This window comes from Zingiber officinale, chromosome 1B (assembly GCF_018446385.1).
Source record: "Zingiber officinale cultivar Zhangliang chromosome 1B, Zo_v1.1, whole genome shotgun sequence".
NCBI lineage: Eukaryota > Viridiplantae > Streptophyta > Magnoliopsida > Zingiberales > Zingiberaceae > Zingiber > Zingiber officinale.
In genome coordinates this window covers 119,218,548-119,240,893 of record NC_055986.1, presented here as the reverse complement: position 1 = coordinate 119,240,893, position 22,346 = coordinate 119,218,548, and the positions used below count along the sequence as shown (strand labels likewise).

General features: G+C 37.7%; 1 protein-coding gene across 3 annotated transcripts; it reads right to left on the bottom strand.

The window, feature by feature from the left end:
* Positions 1 to 16,485: 16,485 nt before the first annotated feature.
* On the bottom strand, positions 16,486 to 18,115 carry LOC121991942 (PLASMODESMATA CALLOSE-BINDING PROTEIN 3-like). 3 transcript variants are annotated; one of them, XM_042546133.1, is made up of 5 exons: positions 17,882 to 18,110; positions 17,705 to 17,779; positions 17,046 to 17,285; positions 16,929 to 16,962; positions 16,486 to 16,821 (listed from the first exon to the last, which is right to left on the bottom strand). In XM_042546133.1, exons 2-5 carry the CDS (start codon positions 17,754 to 17,756, stop codon positions 16,614 to 16,616), a joined length of 534 nt encoding a protein of 177 aa, XP_042402067.1. In that variant the 5' UTR covers positions 17,757 to 17,779; positions 17,882 to 18,110; the 3' UTR covers positions 16,486 to 16,613. The 3 variants fall into 3 exon arrangements, with proteins under 3 accessions (XP_042402067.1, XP_042401995.1, XP_042402147.1); XM_042546061.1 differs by having other exon boundaries at positions 17,705 to 18,106; XM_042546213.1 differs by having other exon boundaries at positions 16,509 to 16,813; positions 17,705 to 18,115.
* Positions 18,116 to 22,346: the final 4,231 nt, after the last annotated feature.

Below are 22,346 nucleotides of genomic sequence, written 5' to 3'. Positions count from 1 at the left end.
CAACATTCGATCAATCGTGACCTATTGGGATTTCACATTGCCTAGCATCTGGTCAACCTTGACCTATTGAGACTTCTCCACCAAGTGTCCAGTTAATCCTTTGATTCACTTGGATTTTTTTTCTCGTGACAAATGTCTGGTCAACCTTGCCCCACTTGGACTTATCGTACACTAGATGTGAGGTCAACTTGACCCACCTGAACTTTTCTTCCTATGCCAATTATCGGGTCAACCTTAACCCACTTGGATTTACCATCTCGTGCCAAGTGTTTGGTCCTCCATGATCTACTTGGACTTCCAAACACTAGGTGTCTGGTCAACTTTGATCCACCTGGATTCCATATATCTAGCTTCACTCACCAGGAATTTTCACCACCTGACTTCACTTATTAGGATTTTCCTCTACCTAGCTTCACTCACTAGGGTTTTTCACTGACTTCACTTACTAAGACTTCTCCTTTGTCTAGTTTCACTCACTAGGGCTTTTCACTTGGCTTCATTCACTAGGACTTTTCCTCTACCTAGATTCACTCATTAGAGTTTTTCACCTGGCTTCACTCATTAGGATTTTTCCTACTGCCTAGTTTCACTCACTAGAGATTTTCACCTGACTTTATTTATCAAGATTCATCTGCCCGACTTCACTCACTGGGACTTCCTAATTGCCTGATTTCACTCACCAGGACTTTCTAATTAAATATCCGATTAACCTTAACATACTCAACTTTTCTTCTTCTGCTAACCATCCTGTTGGTCTTGCCCTTGTCTAACCTCCAGTTAGGACTTTCCCAAGTCAAGTATCCGATCAACCTTAACCTACTTGACTTTTCTCACATTAATCTGGTCAACCTTGACCAATATCCCCAATGGACAATTGCACCTACAATCTTCATATATTGTCAAACATCAAACTCAACATAAGGACTCAAGCTTGATCCAACTTAAGCATAGTCAAACTTGGTCAACCTTGACCTAGGGACAATTACACCAACAATCTCCCCCTTTTTTATATTTGATAATACGTTTAAGTTAGGATAAACCACTAGCCTCAACTTCTTCTCATGCTAAAACATGAATGAGAGTTTCCTTCATTCTCCCCCTTAACATAAGGATTTCACTATCTCCCCCTTTGTATATAGAGAATTCCTAACTTAAACCCTACATTCTTCTCCTTTGGCATACATCAAAAAATCTTCACCTAAAGAGTTATCCACATATTGTTCACAATATCACCATGAAGGTCCCATACCATTCATTGTGCCCTAATGCTCACCCTTGACCATTAATCATTTATGACAATGAAGATTTTCCATCTTCCATTGTCTCCCATGCTCAACCTAGAGCATTCATAACAATGAAGGTTTCTAACCTTCAATTGTTTCGTTGATTTTAAAAAAATCTAAGTCATGTCTTTATGGAGTGGCTTCCGCTCAAAACATGTTCCAAGTTTTTATCATTATACCAATAATAACTTGGAGTTTCTAAACCTTTAGAAAATCTAAAATTTAAAATTTTGAGGTTTAAAATTCAACTTTGAAACTAAACCTCGTCCTAAACTCCAACGTCCTTTAATCAATCCTTTCTTGTTTCAACAAGGAAACTACTCTTAAATGCTCATAAATGAATTTCACGTTAAAGATGGTTACCACGACTAAACATGGCTTAATGAAATTAAATAAACTTATTTAAGCTTAAATCAAGGACTTAAGCGACTAGGGAAATCTCTTAATCACTTAAAACCAACCTTAATCGATTAGCACACGCTGCCAATCAATTTAGCCATATCCTAATCGATTAAGCAATCTGCTTAATCGATTCTGACCCATCATAATCGATTAAGAAATTCTCTTAATTGATTACTATATCTAATTTCTAAAATTCAATTTTATCAAAATTTCATAAATATTCAAAAAATTCTATAAAATTCTAAAAATTATGAAAATTCATGTAGACATTATTTAAGATATATTATATCAGGGAAAACTAGTTTTCTAATAAAATACATTCCATTTTTAATGATTGACATCAACAAATAGTCTTCACCAAGGGTTTTCATTTTTTTTTTTGAAATCATTTTCAAAACCCAATTTCCAACCACGATCTTTGGACTAAATACACATGACTTGTATATTTACTTTCCCCATGATTGGATAACATATAAACTATGAGTTTTGATGAAACTAAAACTCAAATGGATTCACTAAATAAACAGCTTGAGTTTTGTTCACCATCCTAGCATCTCACTTATATCTAATGTGTACTAAAATACATACAAGTTAACATATAGCCCTTGTGAGATATAAATATTGATTTTGCCTTAATCTAAGAGATCATACATAACTATCTAGGCATTTGAAATTGATCATTCACCTAGGATATCATTTGTTGATTAATGTCATTGTCCTTAATTACAAGGAATTGACATAATACATGATGAATTATGACATACATCAAATCAGTAATTTTTTTATAAAAAATTACTACTATAAGTACATGATGTATATATAACATGATAGATGATATTTTTATAAAAATATGAATGTAAACTATAATGTCATGACATATGATGGGCAACCAAAATATGACAATTTAGTATAAATAAAATACTTAGATTATTTATCTAAGTATTACTAACTAATTGCTAAATTAAAATTAATCCTAAGTTGCCCCCAACTGCCAAGACAAATGTCAAAAATCCCCAACTTGGCATTTCTTTGATTTTTTTTTTCTATTTGTGTTAATATTAATTAAGTCTAGATCTTCAAATTTTGGTACATTTTACTCTTCCAAAGAGTAAACATCAACTTCTCATTTTCAAGGTGTGATAATACCTTGAAAATGCTCTCAAAGTATCAATTTCATCAAAGTTGGGTTTGTTAGTACTCCGGGGTAGTTTTGATGTGGTCAACTAAGTTTAGTTAGGTCCTGTTGTATTTGATCCTTATGTCTAAGTGTGCAGGAGTTTAGGAACACAAGAAGTCGAGCGAAAGACTCAGCTAGCAAGAAGGATGGCACGAGAAGGGAGTAGACGGGCTCGGTGCATCCAAAGGACGAGATGCTGCGGAAGAGTATACCGGTAGACGAGAAGGATGTGCACGACAGTCTGACCAAAGTTGACGAAATTAGAGGTGGTTAACCCTAATTAGTTGTCACTAAGTGCTCAAGGTTTTCTTTGTGTCCAAGAGGTCTTGGTTGGATTTGTGGTGAGGTTTCTCCACCTACAAGGACAATTGAGATAACAGAGTTTGCCGGAGGCTAATCCACTGAAGGATTGAGGGATCGTCCACCTTACGGACAATCGTGGAGTAGGAGCCCTAATTTCCGAACCACGTTAAAGGAAACGTGTTAGCGATTTACATTTCTTTCTTAGTATTTAACTTCCGTATTCATATTAGTATTGTATTTTGCTGTGCACTAACGAATACGTAGGAAAACATCGAGTTGGGGGAACCGTCTATCCAACCCCCCTTCTAGTCGGCCATACGATCCCCAACATGTTGAACTCCCAAGTTTTTAGGTGGGCTGCTTTCCTTGTCTCTAACTGTTCATCCTCCCCTGCTTGATAAGCTGCTAGTTTTGCCTGGAAAGCTGTCAGTTCGACTGAAAGTCTTGCCAGCACAAATTTAGAGACAGTTAGGGCAACTTGGGTAGCCTCTAATTCAGTCTGCAAGGACTCTAACCCAGCTTTTTGGGCATCCAGATCTTGTCATTGTTCGGACATCAGTTGTGTTTTGGTTGTCAACTTAGACTCTTTAGCCTCCATCTCTAAAGCATGAGTGGCTTTCAACTCCTCCAACTGAGAAGATAGACTTTGAAATTCAACGATCTTTCCATCCAGATCAACCACCACTTTAATTCATTGGACTGTCTCAAATCGAAGCCTACCTTCTACAGTCTTCAAGGCAACCTCTGATTTTTATTCTCACTCTACCCCAACCCTCATCGTCACCTGAGCTTCCTAAAGTTGGCTCTCTAACTCGTTCAGCTGGTCGAGTTGAGCTTGACACTCCTATGGCGAGCAGGCAGGGGCATATATGGACCCTTCCTTTGACAAGTGCTCCTTCAAAGCTTCATTTTCCAAGGCTAGAGTTGCCTATCTTTGTATCATACTCATCTCGATTGTCCATTGTTGCAGAACAAACATCATTAGAGGCGTTTTTGGAATGAAAAAAGATGGGAAAGATGAAACCTACTATGGTTATGTTATGTGAATATCCATCCGCTATATCCATTGGTGTATACTCCTTCGATCAACTAATAGCTAGCTCCCAGGCCTCATTAGTTGGCCCTTTAGTAATATTCGACCACAGACCGATTGTGGAGCCAATGGAGAAGTTATCATTTGAACGGACAATAGATCATAGATGGTGGAGAATTGGTACAGACTTTTTGACTCATTGGAGGAAGTGGTAGTGGGAGGAGCCTCAGCAAGAGGAGTAATGGGAAGAGCGGATGGTGAATGTGAAATAGCAACCGGAGAGTCGACCGATTGGGATGTGACCTCTTGAATTAGACTGTTGGAAAGAAGAGCAAACAAAGTCCGCTAAGAAGATTGAGCTGGGATTTCCTCCTAGATTGGTGTAAGACGAGGTGGAAGCACTCTAATTAGAGATGCTCGCCCATCAGGAACTTGGGTTGAAGGGATGAGCCAACGCCTTTTACGCCTCCTCTTCAAAGGCACCTTAGCTTCGTTAGAAGGAGAATCTTCAGAAGCCGGGAGAGGCTCGAAAGGCACCTCTTCTGGGGCAGTCACCACACTAGATTCAGCCACCCAGGTACTGATGCCTCACTAGTGGGGCCAAAAGCATCTGCTCCCGTCGAGTGAACTCCTCATCTTCCAGTTGGATATGCTTGAAGACCAAGGTCTCGAAAAAAGCATCCACTATATAAAACAAAGATATCTTAGTTAGTGATAACCTAATGGCTAAGTTGTTAAGGCATACCGAAATAATAAGGAAGCGACGCTTAAACGGGGCTTAGTTTGAACATATAAAGCAGGCCCTTGCACAGCAACTTGGGGGCCTTGAATTATATACCGGCTAGCTTCTTTGAGGCGAAGATGAAAGTCGGATCTTGCTTAAAGTTTTCAAGGTTGGGAATGGGAGAAAGGGCGGATTGCCATATGGTCGGCCAGGAAATAGATTCAGGTGTTTGAACAAAAAAAGAAATGGGATTTTCATCTCTTATTTAAAGAAGGTAAGTCCTTAAAGAACATTGCCTTAGGATGAGATTGGAACAGAAAGATCCACGGCTCCTATTTCTTGGGGTAAGAAAAATAATACAAATTACGGGGAGTTGGGGGATGTCATAAAGATGAAACAAAATGAACATCTCACACATAGTGCGGAAGGAATTTGGTGCAAGCTGCTAAAGGGGAACGTTAAAGTAATGAATTATCTCATAAATAAAAGAGGGAATGAAAGAGCACATATCAGCTAAGACTTGATCTTTAAAGAAAGTGGCATAACCTAGAGGGGTGATGAGGACAATCTTGGGAGAAGGAAGATGGATACGATAGTTTTGGGGGATTTCATATTACAGGCAAATCATTTCTCCATCGCCATTATTGAAGTCAAAGCAGGTGATGGTATACCAAGGAGCAAAATATTCTTGGGCCATGGTAAAATGTAGAGAAAACAAAGAAGAAGAATCATAGGAGGAACTTACTGACACTGATCGTAAGAAGGAAGAGTTCGTCGAGAGTCACTAGAAGAGAGGAAGAGAGAAAACATAGATCAGATAATTTTCTCTTGCAACGCTTAGGGTTTTTAAGCATGAGCCATAAGATACCTTCCAATCTCAACAATTTGATCAAAACAATTTGCTCGTTGGTGGCCATTGGATGGTAATGGAAGGAGTGGCGTTGGTCCGTACGAAAAGCAATGCATTAACTATCACTTCGAAGGATGAGGTGGTAGTACACGTGCCATGTGCCCATATATGGGCATTTATGATCGACAAGATAGTCAAATTATTTCTCTAAGAAAATCTTCCTGCGTATCACTGACGCATCACTTGGCACCTTGAACATTTGGCATGCATTTTTCCAAGAAAAATAAGTTGGGCACAGCGAAAAACGAGCAAGCAGAAGCACGTTCGGCCAGACGGACCATTAAATTAGTCGATCAAACGAAAATAGACTTGAGTCTAATTAGTCAGCTACAAATCTCCTTCGACTATACTTGAAAGGGAGACTAGTGATATGGAATGTTACAAGCAGACCCAGAGGTGACGTGGAAGTCAAAGTCAAGGTGAGGTAGCAGTTAAAGTCAAGGTGAGGTAGTAGTCAGGGAGTCACCCTCATCAGGCCTTAGATCCTCACTCGGCACTAAGGCCCTCAGTATAAGGACGACTAGCCTAAGAGATGATCGTGTTGGTGCGGTTTGCACTAACGATTTAACCCAGGTTTTGATGAATGATAAATCAGGTTAAGTTAGCTTGTTGTTGTCTAACACTCTGATCGAGTCTGCAGGAAAAGTCCAGACAGGTCGACGGGCTGACCAGATGTCTGGCACGAAGCCCAGCTAGGTCGACGGGCTGACCGGATAGTTGGCGAGAAGTCCAAGCGAGTCGACGGGCTGACCGGACGCTTGGCGAGAAGTCCAGCTAGGTCGACGGGCTGGCCGGATAGCTGGCGAGAAGTCCAGACAGGTCGAAGGGCTGACCGGACGTCTGGCAGGTAAGTGAAGTAAGTCACTGGAGGGGAGTGACTGCGAGGACGCGTTCCCAGGAAGGGAACATTAGGCGTCGATCCGGCTTAGATCCATTTCCGGATATCTAAGTCGAGATCGTGACTAGATTCCGGTCTCGAAAAGACGGAATCTAAGTCATACTTTTTCTGTTAATTCATACTTTATGAATTGTGCTAACAATCTGTGTTGCAGGATATGTTTTGCCACGGACTAACCTTGTTTTGCAGGAGAAGGAATCTCTGGAAAAAGGTGGTCCGGGCGCTCGGAGGTCCGGGCGCCCGGAAGGGATCCAGGCGCCCGGAGGCAATTTTTATCCTCTGTGTCGCCTCGCCACGTGGAGCATCCTGACTGGACTTGCCACGTCGCACCAGGGCACCCGGAAGGGATCCAGGCGCCCGGAGCAGCATATAAAAGAAGCCCCAGGGGTGGAGCTTCAAGAAGATCTCAGAATTCCCAGATTGCTTTGCTGCTCTGTGCTCCAGCGACGCTAACAAAGCTCCGACAACGCGCCCTTGCTCTTTAAGCTTTCTTTTCTGTCGGTATAGCTTTGTGTTTTGTTTCATTAGCATTTCTGCACTCTTTTTGTAATCACATTCGAATTGCTAGTGATTGCCCAACGAAAGTGGTCAAGGACCACGGGCCTTCGAGTAGGAGTCGTCACAGGCTCCGAACGAAGTAAAATCAATTGTGTTCATTTACTTTTCCGCTGCGTACTTTTACACTCGAGTTTTCGAATCGATATTCACCCCCCCTCTATCGAACGATCACGGTCCTACAAGTGGTATCGGAGCGGTACCGCTCGATTTGGTGCAACCACCAATCATACAGGTTTTTTTTCGGTTTTCAGTTTTACGTTTAATTTCAAACTGGTATTATTATCTGCTTTGAATTTTTTTCCGTTGCAATTAAATCTAAATTGGTGCAACACCAATTTAGATACTATTATTTTTCTTCCATTACTAATCCAAGACCAAGTCTTGGGATTTTTGTTTTCTTTTCTTTCTTACCAGGACTAAAATGTCTCGACAGAAGGATTCAGCACAGTTCGACCTCCACTCTTCAACGGGACGATTTTCCGTCTTGGAAGAAGCGCATGGAGGTTTACCTCAAAGCAGACTTCGACCAGGGATGAGCGTTACGAGACCCTATAAAATTCCAGCGGACACCTACGGGATCCTGAAGACTGGACAGCATATTTGAAGAAAAAGGCGTCAGCAGAAAATAAAGCGATCAACACTCTACAGTGCGGAGAAGAACTGAACAGAGTTGGTCCACACAAAAGCGCTAAAGAGCTGTGGGACAAATTGATCGAGCTGGACGCCAAGGTAACAAAACGAGACCTGCTTTTAAATAAAATTCTTAATATAAAAATGCAGGAAGGTGAAACGGTGAATCAACTCCACGCGAGGATCAAGGACATCCTCAACGGGCTTCATGCGATAGGCCACCAGATGGAAAATAGAGACTTAATAAGGTACGCATTAAATACTTTTCCACGTAATAGTTTGTGGGCATCAATCGTAGATGCCTACAAAATTTCTAAAAATCTTTCTAAGTTAAAATTAGACGAGCTTTTCTGTGAATTAGAATTACATGAACAAACTAATGCTGGAGCCGAGAAAGGTATAACTTTATTTGCAGGTTCCTCCAAAGAAAAGAAGAGCAAGCCTGAATATGAAGAAGATTCCGACCAAGACTCCGAAGACGAAGAACGCCTTGTGAACTTGGTAAGAAAAATGTTCACCAGGAGAAAAAGGAGCTTCAGCAAAAAGGACCTTCAAAAGATCAGTTCTCCCTCAGAACAAAAGAACGTGACTTGCTTCGGCTGCAATAAAAAGGGACACTACAAGAACGAATGCCCAAAACTGAAGTTCGACAAACCGAAGCCAACCAAAAAGAAGGCCCTCAAAGCAACGTGGGACGACTCCTCGGACGAATCGGAGGAAGAAGAAGCAGAAACATCAGAGCCACCTCGCACTGATGGCCCGCGAAGCTGAAACAGAAGATGAGTCGGAAGATGAAGACGGGTCTGAACCCGAAACAAGCCACGAGTCCGTACTCGTTTCCGAAGGCCCAAATGAGGTATATTTTAATTTAAACAAATTTTTTTTAGAATTATTTCCTGTTTAAATAGTAAATTAATTAAAATAGAAAATGAAAACAAATCACTTCTTGAGGAAAATCAAAACCTTAAGGAACAAATCAAAAATTCAAATCCAACTCAAGATCTAACACTTGAGGAAGAGAATTTATCATTAAAAAATGATATTAACAATTTAAAAGAAATGCTAGAAAAATTTACAACAAGATCAAAAAATCTTGACTTAATCCTGAACAATCAAAAAGCATGTTATAATAAAACCGGACTCGGATACAAGTCGAACTCAAATAAAACTTTTAAGTCATTAATAACTCAATACAAATCAACTAATCAAGCTTGGGTTCCAAAAGCGTGTCTGACCACGCAAGTAGGACTTAATCAATATTATATACCTAAAGAAAAAGTATATTATATAAACTCGATTAAACCAAATAAAAAACCAAAATACAAACCTAAAAATTCAAAATTTAAAACTCAACAAAATATAAACTATCACCAAGTTAATTATAACTATAAAAGAAACAGACACAAACCTAAAACGAAAATTTAAATTAAGGGTCAATAATTCAGGGGGAGGCTCCAGAATAGCTAGCACCTCCAAAATTAACTAACCCGGCAGGGTAATTAGGATTAGTTAAAAAGAGACCAAGTCTAACTTGAATCATGGTACTGGTGAAGTTTTTGGATGATAGTACGTTAGGGAAGCTTGGGCATCGCATGTCTAGAAAGATATGGTTTCGATCTGGTGCATTTGGCCAAGTGGAACTGACCGAAACTACCCTTAAATGAATCCTAACCAGTTAGACCAAGATTTAGTACTAAGCTCCGTGGATAGGACTATTCGGAAAACCTCGAAAGGTTGGTTACTACTAATGACGTCCATGTGACTCACCAAGCTTAGAAATTTATCCGAAGATTGCCTATTTGTGGAGACCAAAGCTAAATCTGAATCTAACACAAGTTAAACCAAAACTCCATAATTAAATCCAATTTCATCTCACAAAATCATAGGATTCCCTGATTGATAATATAGATCGGGTGAGATGAATAAGGCTTAAATTTGTTTAAACTTAAAAATTAATTTCAAAATTTTAATTTTAAACTTTAATTTTAAAATTTTAAATTTCAAACTTAAAAATTAATTTCAAAATTTTAATTTTAAACTTAAAAATTAATTTCAAAATTTTAATTTTAAATTTTAATTTCAAAATTTTAAATTTCAAACTTAAAAATTAATTTCAAAATTTTAATTTCAAACTTAAAAATTAATTTCAAAATTTTAATTTTAAACTTTAATTTCAAAATTTTAAATTTCAAACTTAAAAATTAATTTCAAAATTTTAATTTTAAACTTAAAAATTAGTTTCAAAATTTTAATTTTAAAACTTAAAAATTAGTTTCAAAATTTTAATTTAAAACTTAAAAATTAATTTCAAAATTTTAATTTTAAACTTAAAAATTAATTTCAAAATTTCAACTTTAAACTTAAAAATTAATTTCAAAATTTTAATTTTAAACTTAAAAATTAATTTCAAAATTTTAATTTTAAACTTAAAAATTAATTTCAAAATTTTAATTTTAAATTTAAAAATTAATTTCAAAATTTTAATTTCAAACTTAAAAATTAATTTCAAAATTTTAATTTTAAACTTAAAAATTAATTTCAAAATTTTAATTTTAAACTTAAAAATTAATTTCAAAATTTTAATTTTAAACTTAAAAATTAGTTTCAAAATTTTAACTTTAAACTTAAAAATTAATTTCAAAATTTTAATTTCAAACTTAAAAATTAATTTCAAAATTTCAATTTCAAACTTAAAAATTAATTTCAAAATTTTAACTTTAAACTTAAAAATTAATTTCAAAATTTTAATTTCAAACTTAAAAATTAATTTCAAAATTTTAACTTTAAACTTAAAAATTAATTTCAAAATTTTAATTTCAAACTTAAAAATTAATTTCAAAATTTCAACTTTAAACTTAAAAATTAATTTCAAAATTTTAATTTTAAACTTAAAAATTTAATTTCAAAATTTTAACTTTAAACTTAAAAATTAGTTTGAAACTTTTAATTTTAAACTTAAAACTTAATTTCAAAATTTTAATTTTAAAAACTTAAAAATTAATTTTAAACATAATCTCTAAATCTTAAAATTAATTTTGAAAAAAAAAAAAAAGGCGGGCACCCCTTGCCAAGGTTCACTCCAAACCTCAGTGCGAGAGTATTTTAAATCAAAATTTTCTTGCGGTGAAGACGTTGCTGCGATTCAACCGAGGTCGTCAGATCTATATTTGTCGATGGCTCCTTGGTAAATCTTCTTCCCCTATCTGAAAATTTATTAGAATTTGTCTTCTCATTTTTTCTTAGAATATCTTTTTTATATATAGTAGGAAACGAACAAATACTGGTGCTGGACCCTCTAATGCTAGCACTGACCCTAGGTTTCCCACAGATGAACTAAGGCTTAAGTTTGAGTCAACCATTTATAAGGCCATTTGGACTAAATGTATAAATAGATCGTTCTTTCTAGGTTCGTGTGCCTCCGTTATAGAGGTTATAAACCACTATAATTTAAAGAACCTTGTCGAATGTACCAGTCCAGTAAACATAAGTCTGTGTGCTGAATTTTGCAATAACCTAGTGAAAGTAGACGACCTCACCTATACCACTAGGGCAGCGGGTACTGATATCACGTTTTCCCCTACGATTATCCGAGAGTTTTTAGAGTTACGTCCATCTACTTGTTCTTTCTTGTGCTATCCTCCCAGGGATCTACCATTCGGAGATCCCTACTCACATATTACTCTCGATACGATTTATTCGTATTTTTTTGGGGGAGAGCGAGATCCCACTGTGACCCAGTTTAGGTCGGTAGAACTTCGAGTCCAGGACTACGCTCTTTATAGGGTCTTAGTCTGTTACATTTTACCACTGACTACTCGGGACATCGCTGTGATGCGCCCATTCCATTCATTTTTACTCTATGCCCTGAGTCATCGATTAGATATTGACATCAGCCTACATATCTTCTCCACCATTATATACTCGGCTGGATACGTGACTGATAGACGAGTCCACATGCCGTTCTGTCACATTCTGACAGCATATATGTCCTCGTTGCACATTGATGTCACTAGAGGAGACATTGCCTATATGACCGAGTTCGATGTTATAGCAGTTAGGAACTTCTCCTTAGCTGGTATCCACGTAGATAGGGATGACGGGACTATGTCTTGGCGGAGGGGGGCACAACACCAGCCCGATCCAGACGCAGAGGGGGACGAGTTCATGCTTGCACTGTTTCCAAAGGAAGCCGCACCGGCTCCACCACCGCCCCCAGCTTGAGCACCACGTCACGCTCCCCGCACTCTAGCCGACCGTATGACCGGACTAGAAAGAGCTATGGCGAGTCTCCAGCAGGAGAACTCTGATTTTCATCGGGACATACGGTGAGAGGTTGCCGAGTTACGAGCTACCGGGGAGACCCGACACACTGAGCTGATGGCGCTACTCCGTTCCTGGGGATCCGGACCACCCCCTTCCTCATCTCAGTAGCTCTAGTTGTGACATTTCAGACATTTACATCACTTGTAGTATACTTATTGATCTACCTAATGTTCCTTCTGGTATGAATTGATCATGTTCAATCTTAATAGACTAGGAGTTTCATAGTTCAAAAATATTTTAAAAAATGGTTCTCTCAAATTATAAGTTAAACTTGTTTGTTTTCAAAACTTTCCATTTTTAGATTTTCAAAAACAGGTTTGGCCTTAGACTAGTTTTGAATCCTTAGAAAGCATGTACCCATAGGACTAGTTTTTGAGCATCTCACCAACACCTTAGGTTTACCTTGCTTGTGTTTGACAAACATAGAAAGGGGTGAGATGCAACTGTCTGGACTTAAGATGTTTATTTCAGTACATCAGCATAAGTCTGGACGTTAAATACAAATCAGACATTAATCAGATTAAGTTCATCAGTCAAGTCAAACACTGACTGCTTATAATCAACTTAATCTGACTAATCAAGTGAAAGCTACTATCTTCTGATAGTTAGTTAGTACCTAATTGGTTAGACAGCTGTTTAATTTTAAGTGTCAAGTTCAGGGGGAGAAATTAATTAAAATTTTGTATATTTTTGTACATCTATTTTTTGAACACAAGTCTTCAAAACGTTAAATTTAACTGAGTGTTTAAAAAATTGGAAGCTTAAAAATCCCACCTAATTTTTAAACTTGATTTTAAAGTTGAAAATTATTACTTATTCAGTTTTGTAACATATGCTTGAAAATTAAACTTTCCAAACTTAACTTTTATCAAATTAGCCTTAACAAATTTATTTTGGCTAAAATTTTACTTGTTTTTTGAAAAATTAAACTTGATTAACTTTAAACTTATACTTTGTAAATTCAACTTGACTCCCCTAAGTCATCTTGACTATCTTTAACTTGGTTTTAAAAATTGTACTTAAATTGGTCATCTTTGAATTTTGAATCAAACTTAGATATTTTTCAAAATTAGCTGTTTCTTAAATTAATGAATTTTTACAGTAACTCTACACTATGCTTGTTTACCCTTGCCTATTTTTGATGAATGCCAAAGGGGGAGGGTTAGGTGGTTAAGTTAGCTAAACCAAATTGAAAACACTAAAACTAACTTTAAAAAACATGTACCTGTTTTATTTATTTTTGCGTCTTTTCACTAACTTAACCAGGTTGCCATTCTATCAAAAAGGGGGAGATTGTTGGTGCGGTTTGCACTAACGATTTAACCCAGGTTTTGATGAATGACAAATCAGGTTAAGTTAGCTTGTTGTTGTCTAACACTCTGATCGAGTCTGCAGGAAAAGTCCAGACAGGTCGACGGGCTGACCAGATGTCTGGCACGAAGCCCAGCTAGGTCGACGGGCTGACCGGATAGCTGGCGAGAAGTCCAAGCGGGTCGACGGGCTGACCGGACGCTTGGCGAGAAGTCCAGCTAGGTCGACGGGCTGACCGGATAGCTGGCGAGAAGTCCAGACAGGTCGAAGGGCTGACCGGACGTCTGGCAGGTAAGTGAGGTAAGTCACTGGAGGGGAGTGACTGCGAGGACGCGTTCCCAGGAAGGGAACATTAGGCGTCGATCCAGCTTAGATCCATTTCTGGATATCTAAGTCGAGATCGTGACTAGATTCCGGTCTCGGAAAGACTGAATCTAAGTCATATTTTTTCTGTTAATTCATACTTTATAAATTGTGCTAACAATCTGTGTTGCAGGATATGTTTTGCCTCGGACTAACCTTGTTTTGCAGGAGAAGGAATCTCTGGAAAAAGGTGGTCCGAGCGCCCGGAGGTCCCGGCGCCCGGAAGGGATCCAGGCGCCCGGAGGCAATTTTTATCCTCTGCGTCGCCTCGCCACGTGGAGCATCTTGATTGGACTTGCCACGTCGCACCAGGGCGCCCGGAAGGGATCCAGGCGCCCGGAGCAGCATATAAAAGAAGCCCCAGGGGTGGAGCTTCAAGAAGATCTCAGAATTCCCAGATTGCTTTGCTGCTCTGTACTCCAGCGACGCTAACAAAGCTCCGACAACGCGCCCTTGCTCTTTAAGCTTTCTTTTCTGTCGGTATAGCTTTGTGTTTTGTTTCATTAGCATTTCTTGCACTCTTTTTGTAATCACATTCGAATTGCTAGTGATTGCCCAACGAAAGTGGTCAAGGACCATGGGCCTTCGAGTAGGAGTCGTCACAGGTTCCGAACGAAGTAAAATCAATTGTGTTCATTTACTTTTCCGCTGCGTACTTTTATACTCGAGTTTTCGAATCGATATTCACCCCCCCCCCCCTCTATCGAACGATCACGGTCTTACAGATCGTACTTGAAGAAGCTGGTGCTCCACTTGTGAACAACCGGTTGGCACAAAGGCCGACAGAAATTTTGACCCGCACAACATAACTCTATTATATATCCAGCTGAACATCCCTGGAGCCGGGTGGGATGAATAGATCTATCTCTCCATTCAATGCCAAGACATATATAGACTAAACTCAAACGACCCCGGAGTCGATTGAGCATATGGGGTTCAGTTCCTACTTCTACAGTATTACTTTCAACTTATAGATTCAGTTCTACAGTATAGTGCAACCTTCAATATAAGTCAGACCGCCACATGTCCAGTCATACTTAAGAGTCCGAGCACCTTGTTATCCAATAGTCAATCTCTTATTATACGGTCGGTCGGAACTAGAGCTGACCAAACTTGCAAGACTTGGTTCCTCATTACTTATCAGATCTTCAGCATGAGCCTACGAGCATATTGCCAACTAGATTTATGGCCAGTCATGCTTATATGATTCAATTCAGAGTATAAGGTAATTCTCATTACAAATCCAAGAGATGATCAGGATATCCCGTCTGTCTAAGTATCCGGTTAGGTTATATTCCAAGAGACAACGTTGTTAGAGAATCACAACAAATTGTCAGAATGATAGCTATCCGTCAGAGAATATTCTTCGGTTATAACATATGCATTCAATGGAACCTTCTTACGAAGGTGACTATACAACTATCATTATTGCGGAGGTTACACGAGACTATTCATATACCTGTAACAGAAGATTCCTTGGAGAATAATTGTACAAATTTCAAACTGTACACCTTCTATTACTCGATATTTTTTGACATGGAATATTTCTTATCACCTCATTATTATGGAGTTATGAGAGGTGATATAAAAAGGGAATTTTCTCCGTAGAGGAGGTACGTTTTTACATACTATTACACAACATTACTCTTTACTACGATCACTCAATTTGACTGTAATTCTTCTCCATTTTTCGCTCGGTCATCTACTAACTTAAAAGTTGGAGAGCCTATGCCAGGGACCCCTTCCCTGGTCTTTGCCCGAACGTTCTTTTGTTTTTTTCGAGTGTGTGCAGAAAGGAGCTGAAAGAAGTACCAGGCGTCATCATATCTCCTTAGCAAAGTCTTCTCTAAGTCAACATCAGAGTCACATACCCAACGCGTCATCTCCACAGTTTTTAGTCAAAATAATTCTCCAACAAGAATCAAAAGCACATACTAAAAAAAATCATGACACATTTGCTCAGGGTAACCAACTCATCAAATTTTGTTAGTTGACCTCATATATTCATATAATCCTATACGTGATCGATTTAATCCTATAAAAAAATTTCATTGGCCACTAGAATAAATTAGAAAGCATTCATGACGGACAACCCATTAAGCCAGTGTTCTTTGGTCAACTGTCCATTAAAAAAAAATCATCCGTTAATTTACATAAACTGAGACCCGATTCTTAGATGTCTGAGAAATTAATAAGTTGTCATGTCGCTACACTATTACCCTGGGGCCAAGAAAAAAAAAGATCATGTCATCAAAATTTGAAAACTAGTTCTGCCTCGGGTAATGGTACAGTGATAAGATGTCTTCTCAATTTTTCAGACATTTAAGGATCCAATCCCAACTTTAACAAATTAATAAATAAATTTTACTTAATAAATAGCTTACCTAAGAACGCTGGACTAATAGATCACACTATGAGTATGAGTACTTTCCACTTTACTTAGATAGTTGGTAAAAGATTTTCATAAATCCTGATCCATTACTCTATAATTAATCAAAGTAAATGGAATACATTGAATTCCTTATGGCAATTAAAATTAAAAATTAAAAATAAAATAAATAATTAACATGGGATCAATTATGCTGGCCACTGGTTGATAAAAGAATGTCAGTGTATCAGTGCATTTTAATTACAGCAGTAGCATAAGATAAACATTTGCACACTGATAGCTCTCAAAGTACCAGCATTACAACTTTGCTCAGCTCAACAAGGCCATGCATGTACCAGTGGCAGCAAATAGGAGGGCACCCATGCCTGGCTCTAGGACCAGACCGCCATGGTTGGTGTCACTGGAAATGCCGGTTGAGGGTCCCAAGCCTCCCAAGCCTCCAGTGGATGGAGTGAAGGAGGTAGGGGTTGATGTGCCCGGGGTGCTCGTTGATGGTGTAGAGCTTGAGCCTGCAGCACTGAATGAAGAAAAAACATAAAGAGAAAACAAGAAAAAGCGAAAGCAATTTTTATTCTAAAGCATAAAAAGAACAGGCTGGAGATACCAATTAACTGAGAAGATTACCTTTGAGTTGCAGGGTAAGTGCAACTACTGTAACCTGTATACAACCCATGAGATCAAAATTATGGCTTTGCTAGTTAGAATGCACAGCAGTGTTCAGAATCAGATCAGGTGACCTACTTGGATCTGTTGTGGTAAGAGTGGCAGTGCCCGAGAAATCACAAGCCCCTTGAGCCTGCCCCTTTCTCTGGTAGTAGCTGTTGGTAGCATAAGAACAATGAGACCTCACAGTGTTGGGACTATAACAAGCTCCATTTTGGAGAATAGGATTGCAATCAGCCCCTGCTCCACAAGCATAGTCCAGTGTCTTCTGGAGAGCAGTATCCCCCATTTCAGGCTTACAAACGCACCAAGTCGCCTCTGAACATTTCAAATGATTTGCACAAAATGATTGTTCAGTTTGATTTTCACATGCTATAATAGCTATGTCTTTCTCGAGTAAGCACTAATAAAATCTGTCTCAAGTAAACACTAGTAGCTTCTGGTTCACAGATTATCCTCCCAAGAAAAAACACCATCTTCTTCTCACAAGTTTTTAAGTGCAAGTAAAATAGACATCAATACAGTTGAGAAATTAACATCCCTCAATTCACAAGTAAACAAAGGGACTATCTTTTTCATGGAAAACTTGAAAAAGAAAGCCGAGGGAGGAGTCTATGGATCTTGGGAAGTGGGACAGCGTGAGAATGAAAGAGAAACGTTCGCTGATATCGCGATCTCCAAAATATTCCAAAAAGAAAGAAACTCTTGTAAAAAGATTCAAGTGAAATAAAGGTTACCTGATCCACCAATCATAGCCAAGAAGAGAGCTGCTACAGCATGAGCAGCCATGGCAAGTGGGAAGATGCAAAAAACTTGAAACACACAGTTGAGAGTGGAAACAGAGAGAGAGCAGAAAAGTGAGCAAGAACTCGAAAGATGAAATGGCAGAGACAGATGTGGATGTATGTAATTACTGCAAGGCTTCTTAATTTTTCACCAACCAAATGGCACACCGGCCTCTGCAGACTGCAGTCTTTTTGAAGAGAGTTACTGAAGTTCTTTCGGCCGTTTCCTTTTGGAGAACGGCCACAAACCCATGAGTGGGTTGGGGAAGAAGATCAAACACCTGATGGCCAATGATGAACTCAACCCAACACACCTTCATGGGCATGGTTGGGTGAACTGGATCCAGCAGTAAGGCACACAGAATCCAGTTGCTGATTGGTATGGGACCTCTAGAAGACGCTGAGAGGCCAAATTATTTTTGAAAAGAGACATGTTATTCTTCTAGTTCAAGATTTTGTACTGCTCCAGCTAAAGGTGGTGGCTTTTGAGTTGTCGGTCCACCAAACATAGGCTGTTCTTGTTGCGTTACAGAAGTAGAATCTAAGTTTTATAACCTACTTATTCTCCATTTTTACAAATTCCAAAGTATATCATAAAGATTTATCAATTATACATAAAACTAAAAAAAAAAGTGCTAAAGAATTACAAGCTAAGAAATGATGTATCAAAGATGATATTGGATCAGAGTTTAGTGGGCACTCACAACACAGGCGCTTAGCGTAGGCCCAAGCTCGCAGCAATACTATTTTAAGGATCTTCAATCCAGATTTTAGTATCTTATTTTAGAAAAATATGGCGGACTCGGCGTACAGGCTACATTACGCGCAGCAGCCAGCGCGAAATTTCTTTTGGGCTCGTTCCGACGAGAGCCGGTCCGTAATTTTTGGTCTCCTTCCCTTTCCGAACCCTTTCCGGACCAGAATACTCGGTAATTTATCAAAGGAACACGTGAAAATCTAAATTTACTAAAACACATATACTACTTTGGTATTTATCAAAGAGCGTACTTTTTTAAAAACATTTTCTATTTTACCCTCCTGATAATTTGATTTTTTCTATTTTTTTTTCTTTTCTTCACTATATTTCTCTCTCTTCTCTCTCTTCTCTCTCTTCTTTGTCGGTAGAAGATAGAAATATAAATAAGTTTTGAGACCATATATAGCTCATCACATTTGAAACCTTCATATGGAACGTGATTTCAAGTAAAATCCAAGTAGGGTAGATCGATCGATGGGGTTTGGTTAAAACCCATCGATGGACCTGGATTTCTAAAATTGCAAGGAATTCAAATATAGTGTTCATTATTTATTTTGGTTTTTTATAGATGTTAACAAGCAAAATCAAAGAATCGGCAAAAAAGTCCACATTTCCATATCAGGCCCACGTTGGACCTGATTTGAGTCCATATCAGGCCCAATGTGGACTTTTTTGTCGATTCTTTGATTTTACTTGTTAACATCTATAAAAAACCAAAATAAATAATGAACACTATATTTGAACTCCTTGCAATTTTAGAAATCCATAGAAACTGAAATGGGTACAATCAGAGCTCTCTAGGTCTATCAGTGGGTTTTGACCGAAATCCACTGATCGATTTAGAAAGCTCCAATTACACACATTTCAGTTTCTATGAATTTCTAAAATTACAAGGAGTGAAAAACCTAAATCTCTCTTTCTTTTTTTTTTTCCTTTTTTAATATTTTTTGTTGTTACTAGGCGTGATATCTCCCATATCAGGCCCAAATGTGGGCCTGATATGGGGAGATATCAGACCCAACGTGTGCATGATATCTCTTCATATCAGGCCTAAACAAAAAAAAAAGAAAGATTTAGGGTTTTTCAAAACCTCTGGTCCACCACTAGGAATGCCAAAAATAATAATGGACACCATATTTGGACTCCTTGTAATTTTAGAAATCCACAGGAGCTGAAATGAGTGTAATCGGAGCTTTCTAGGTCGATCAGTGAGTTTCGGTCAAAATCCACTGATGGACCTAGAGAGCTCCGATTGCACCCATTTCAGTTTCTATGGATTTCTAAAATTGCAAGGAGTTCAAATATGGTGTCCATTATTTATTTTGACTTTTTATAGATGTTAACAAGCAAAATCAAAGAATCAGCATAAAAGCCCACGTTGGACCTGATATCATTCCATATCAGGCCCACGTTGGGCCTGATTTGAGTCCATATCAGGCCCAATGTGGGCTTTTTTGCCGATTCTTTGATTTTACTTGTTAATATCTATTAAAAGTCAAAATAAATAATGGACATCATATTTGAACTCCTTGTAATTTTAGAAATCCATAGAAATTGAAATGGGTGGAATCAGAGCTCTCTAGGTCCATAAGTGGGTTTTGACCGAAACTCACTGATCGACCTAGAAAGCTCCGATTGCACTCATTTCAGCTCCTGTGGATTTCTAAAATTACAAGGAGTCCAAATATGGTGTTCATTATTATTTTTGGCACTCCTAGTGGTGGACCAGAGGTTTTGAAAACCCTAAATCTCTCTTTATTTTTATTTTTTTATTTTTTGTTGTTACTAGGTCTGATATCTCCCATATCAGGCCCACATTGGACCTGATATGGGGAGATATCAGACCCACATTGGACCTGATATGAAGAGATATCAGGCCCAACGTGGGCATGATATCTCTTCATATCAGGCCTAAAAAAAAAGGGAAAAAAAAGAAAGAGAGATTTAGGGTTTTCAAACCCTCTGGTCCAATGTCAAAAATAATAATGGACACCATATTTTCACTCCTTGTAATTTTAGAAATTCATAGAAACTGAAATGGGTGTAATCGGAGCTTTCTAGATCAATCAGTGGGTTTCGGTCAAAACCCACTGATGGACCTAGAGAGCTCTGATTGCACCCATTTCAGTTTCTATGAATTTCTAAAATTACAAGGAGTTTAAATATGATGTCCATTATTTATTTTGGCTTTTTATAGATATTAATAAGTAAAATCAAAGAATCGACAAAAAAGTCCACATTGGGCCTGATATGGACTCAAATCAGGCCCAACGTGGGCCTGATATGGAATGATATCAGGTCCACGTTGGGCCTGATATGATTCCATATCAGGCCCAACGTGAGCTTTTGATTTTGCTTGTTTATATCTATAAAAAGTCAAAATAAATAATGTACATCATATTTGAACTCCTTGCAATTTTAGAAATCCAGAGAAATTGAAATGAGTGCAATCGGAGCTCTCTTGGTCCATCAGTGAGTTTTGACCGAAACCCACTAATCGACCTAGAAAGCTCTGATTGTACCCATTTCAGTTCCTGTGGATTTCTAAAATTACAAGGAGTCCAAATATGGTGTCCATTATTTATTTTGGCTTCTTCAAATGTATTAAAATGTGATTAAAAATTGACTAATGTTATTCCTATCTTCTGTCGACATAGAAGAGAGAGAAATATAGTGAAGAAAAGAAAAATAATAGAAAAAGTCAAATTATCATGAGGGTGAAATAAGAAATGCTTTAAAAAAAAATATACTCTTTGATAAATATCAAAATAGTACACATTTTTTTGATAAATTTAAATTTTTACGTGCATCCTTTGATAATTTGCCGCAGAATATTTACACTGCCATCCGACATAGGCCATGGCCCATGGGGAGCAATCCGTTCTGACAGGCGGCAGGCGATCCTGACAGATGAACGGGCCAATGGTGGTACCGGTCAAGACGTTAGGTTACTTTTTTTCGGAATAAAATGGTCAAAAATTAGTTTAATTTAATAACTTTGATAGTTGGCCCTCCGGTGCCAACTATGGAATCATGAACAACCAACTTGTTTAGGTTGATTTTGAGCATTGAATAATCGAGGAGTTTGAGTAACAATAATATATATATATATATGCAAATGGAATTCGAATTTATTTAAAATCACAAATATCTATGGTTATTCCCTAAATCTAAATGCTAATTCAAGTTCTCAAACAACTTATATTTTAATTAATTATTTAAATTATTCTAGAAACTATTAAATTTTAACAACTATATGGATTAATATTATTGAATGAATAATTAAAATTATTTTTATGCAATAAAACTGTAGGGTTAGAATATTAGTATTAATTAATATTAGATATAAAAGTACATTTTTAAATTACTTATTAAGTCTTTATATATTAACAATTAATTAGAAAAGATGACCGCGTCCTATTAAATTTGTATTTATATTTTATTCATCCCCATTAAATGGTGGCCATTAAAGATTGTAGAGAAGCAAATGCATCTCCCTTAATTTTTAGGGTTTAAAATGTATTTACTGGTGAAGAAAACTGAAGTCGACGCCAACGAACGTACCGAGGCTGCAGCGTGAAGCATCTCAAGGGGTATTTTTTTTAATTGTTCTGAAAATTTATTTTCCGTGTAGATTGCTTATCGCACACCCTTTCTAGTGTGATTTTTTAACGCACGTACGGTGTTTCTCCTCCTTTGGCTAAAGTTGTAAATTTCCCTTCTTTTTTTTTTTTTTGTTAACCTCCATTGCCGTTCTTCCAATGTGAGCTTCCATGTGTTTGCTTTTTTTTTTTTAAAGTTGTTTCTAGGTTTTGCATCTTCTCTTGTCGTGGAGTT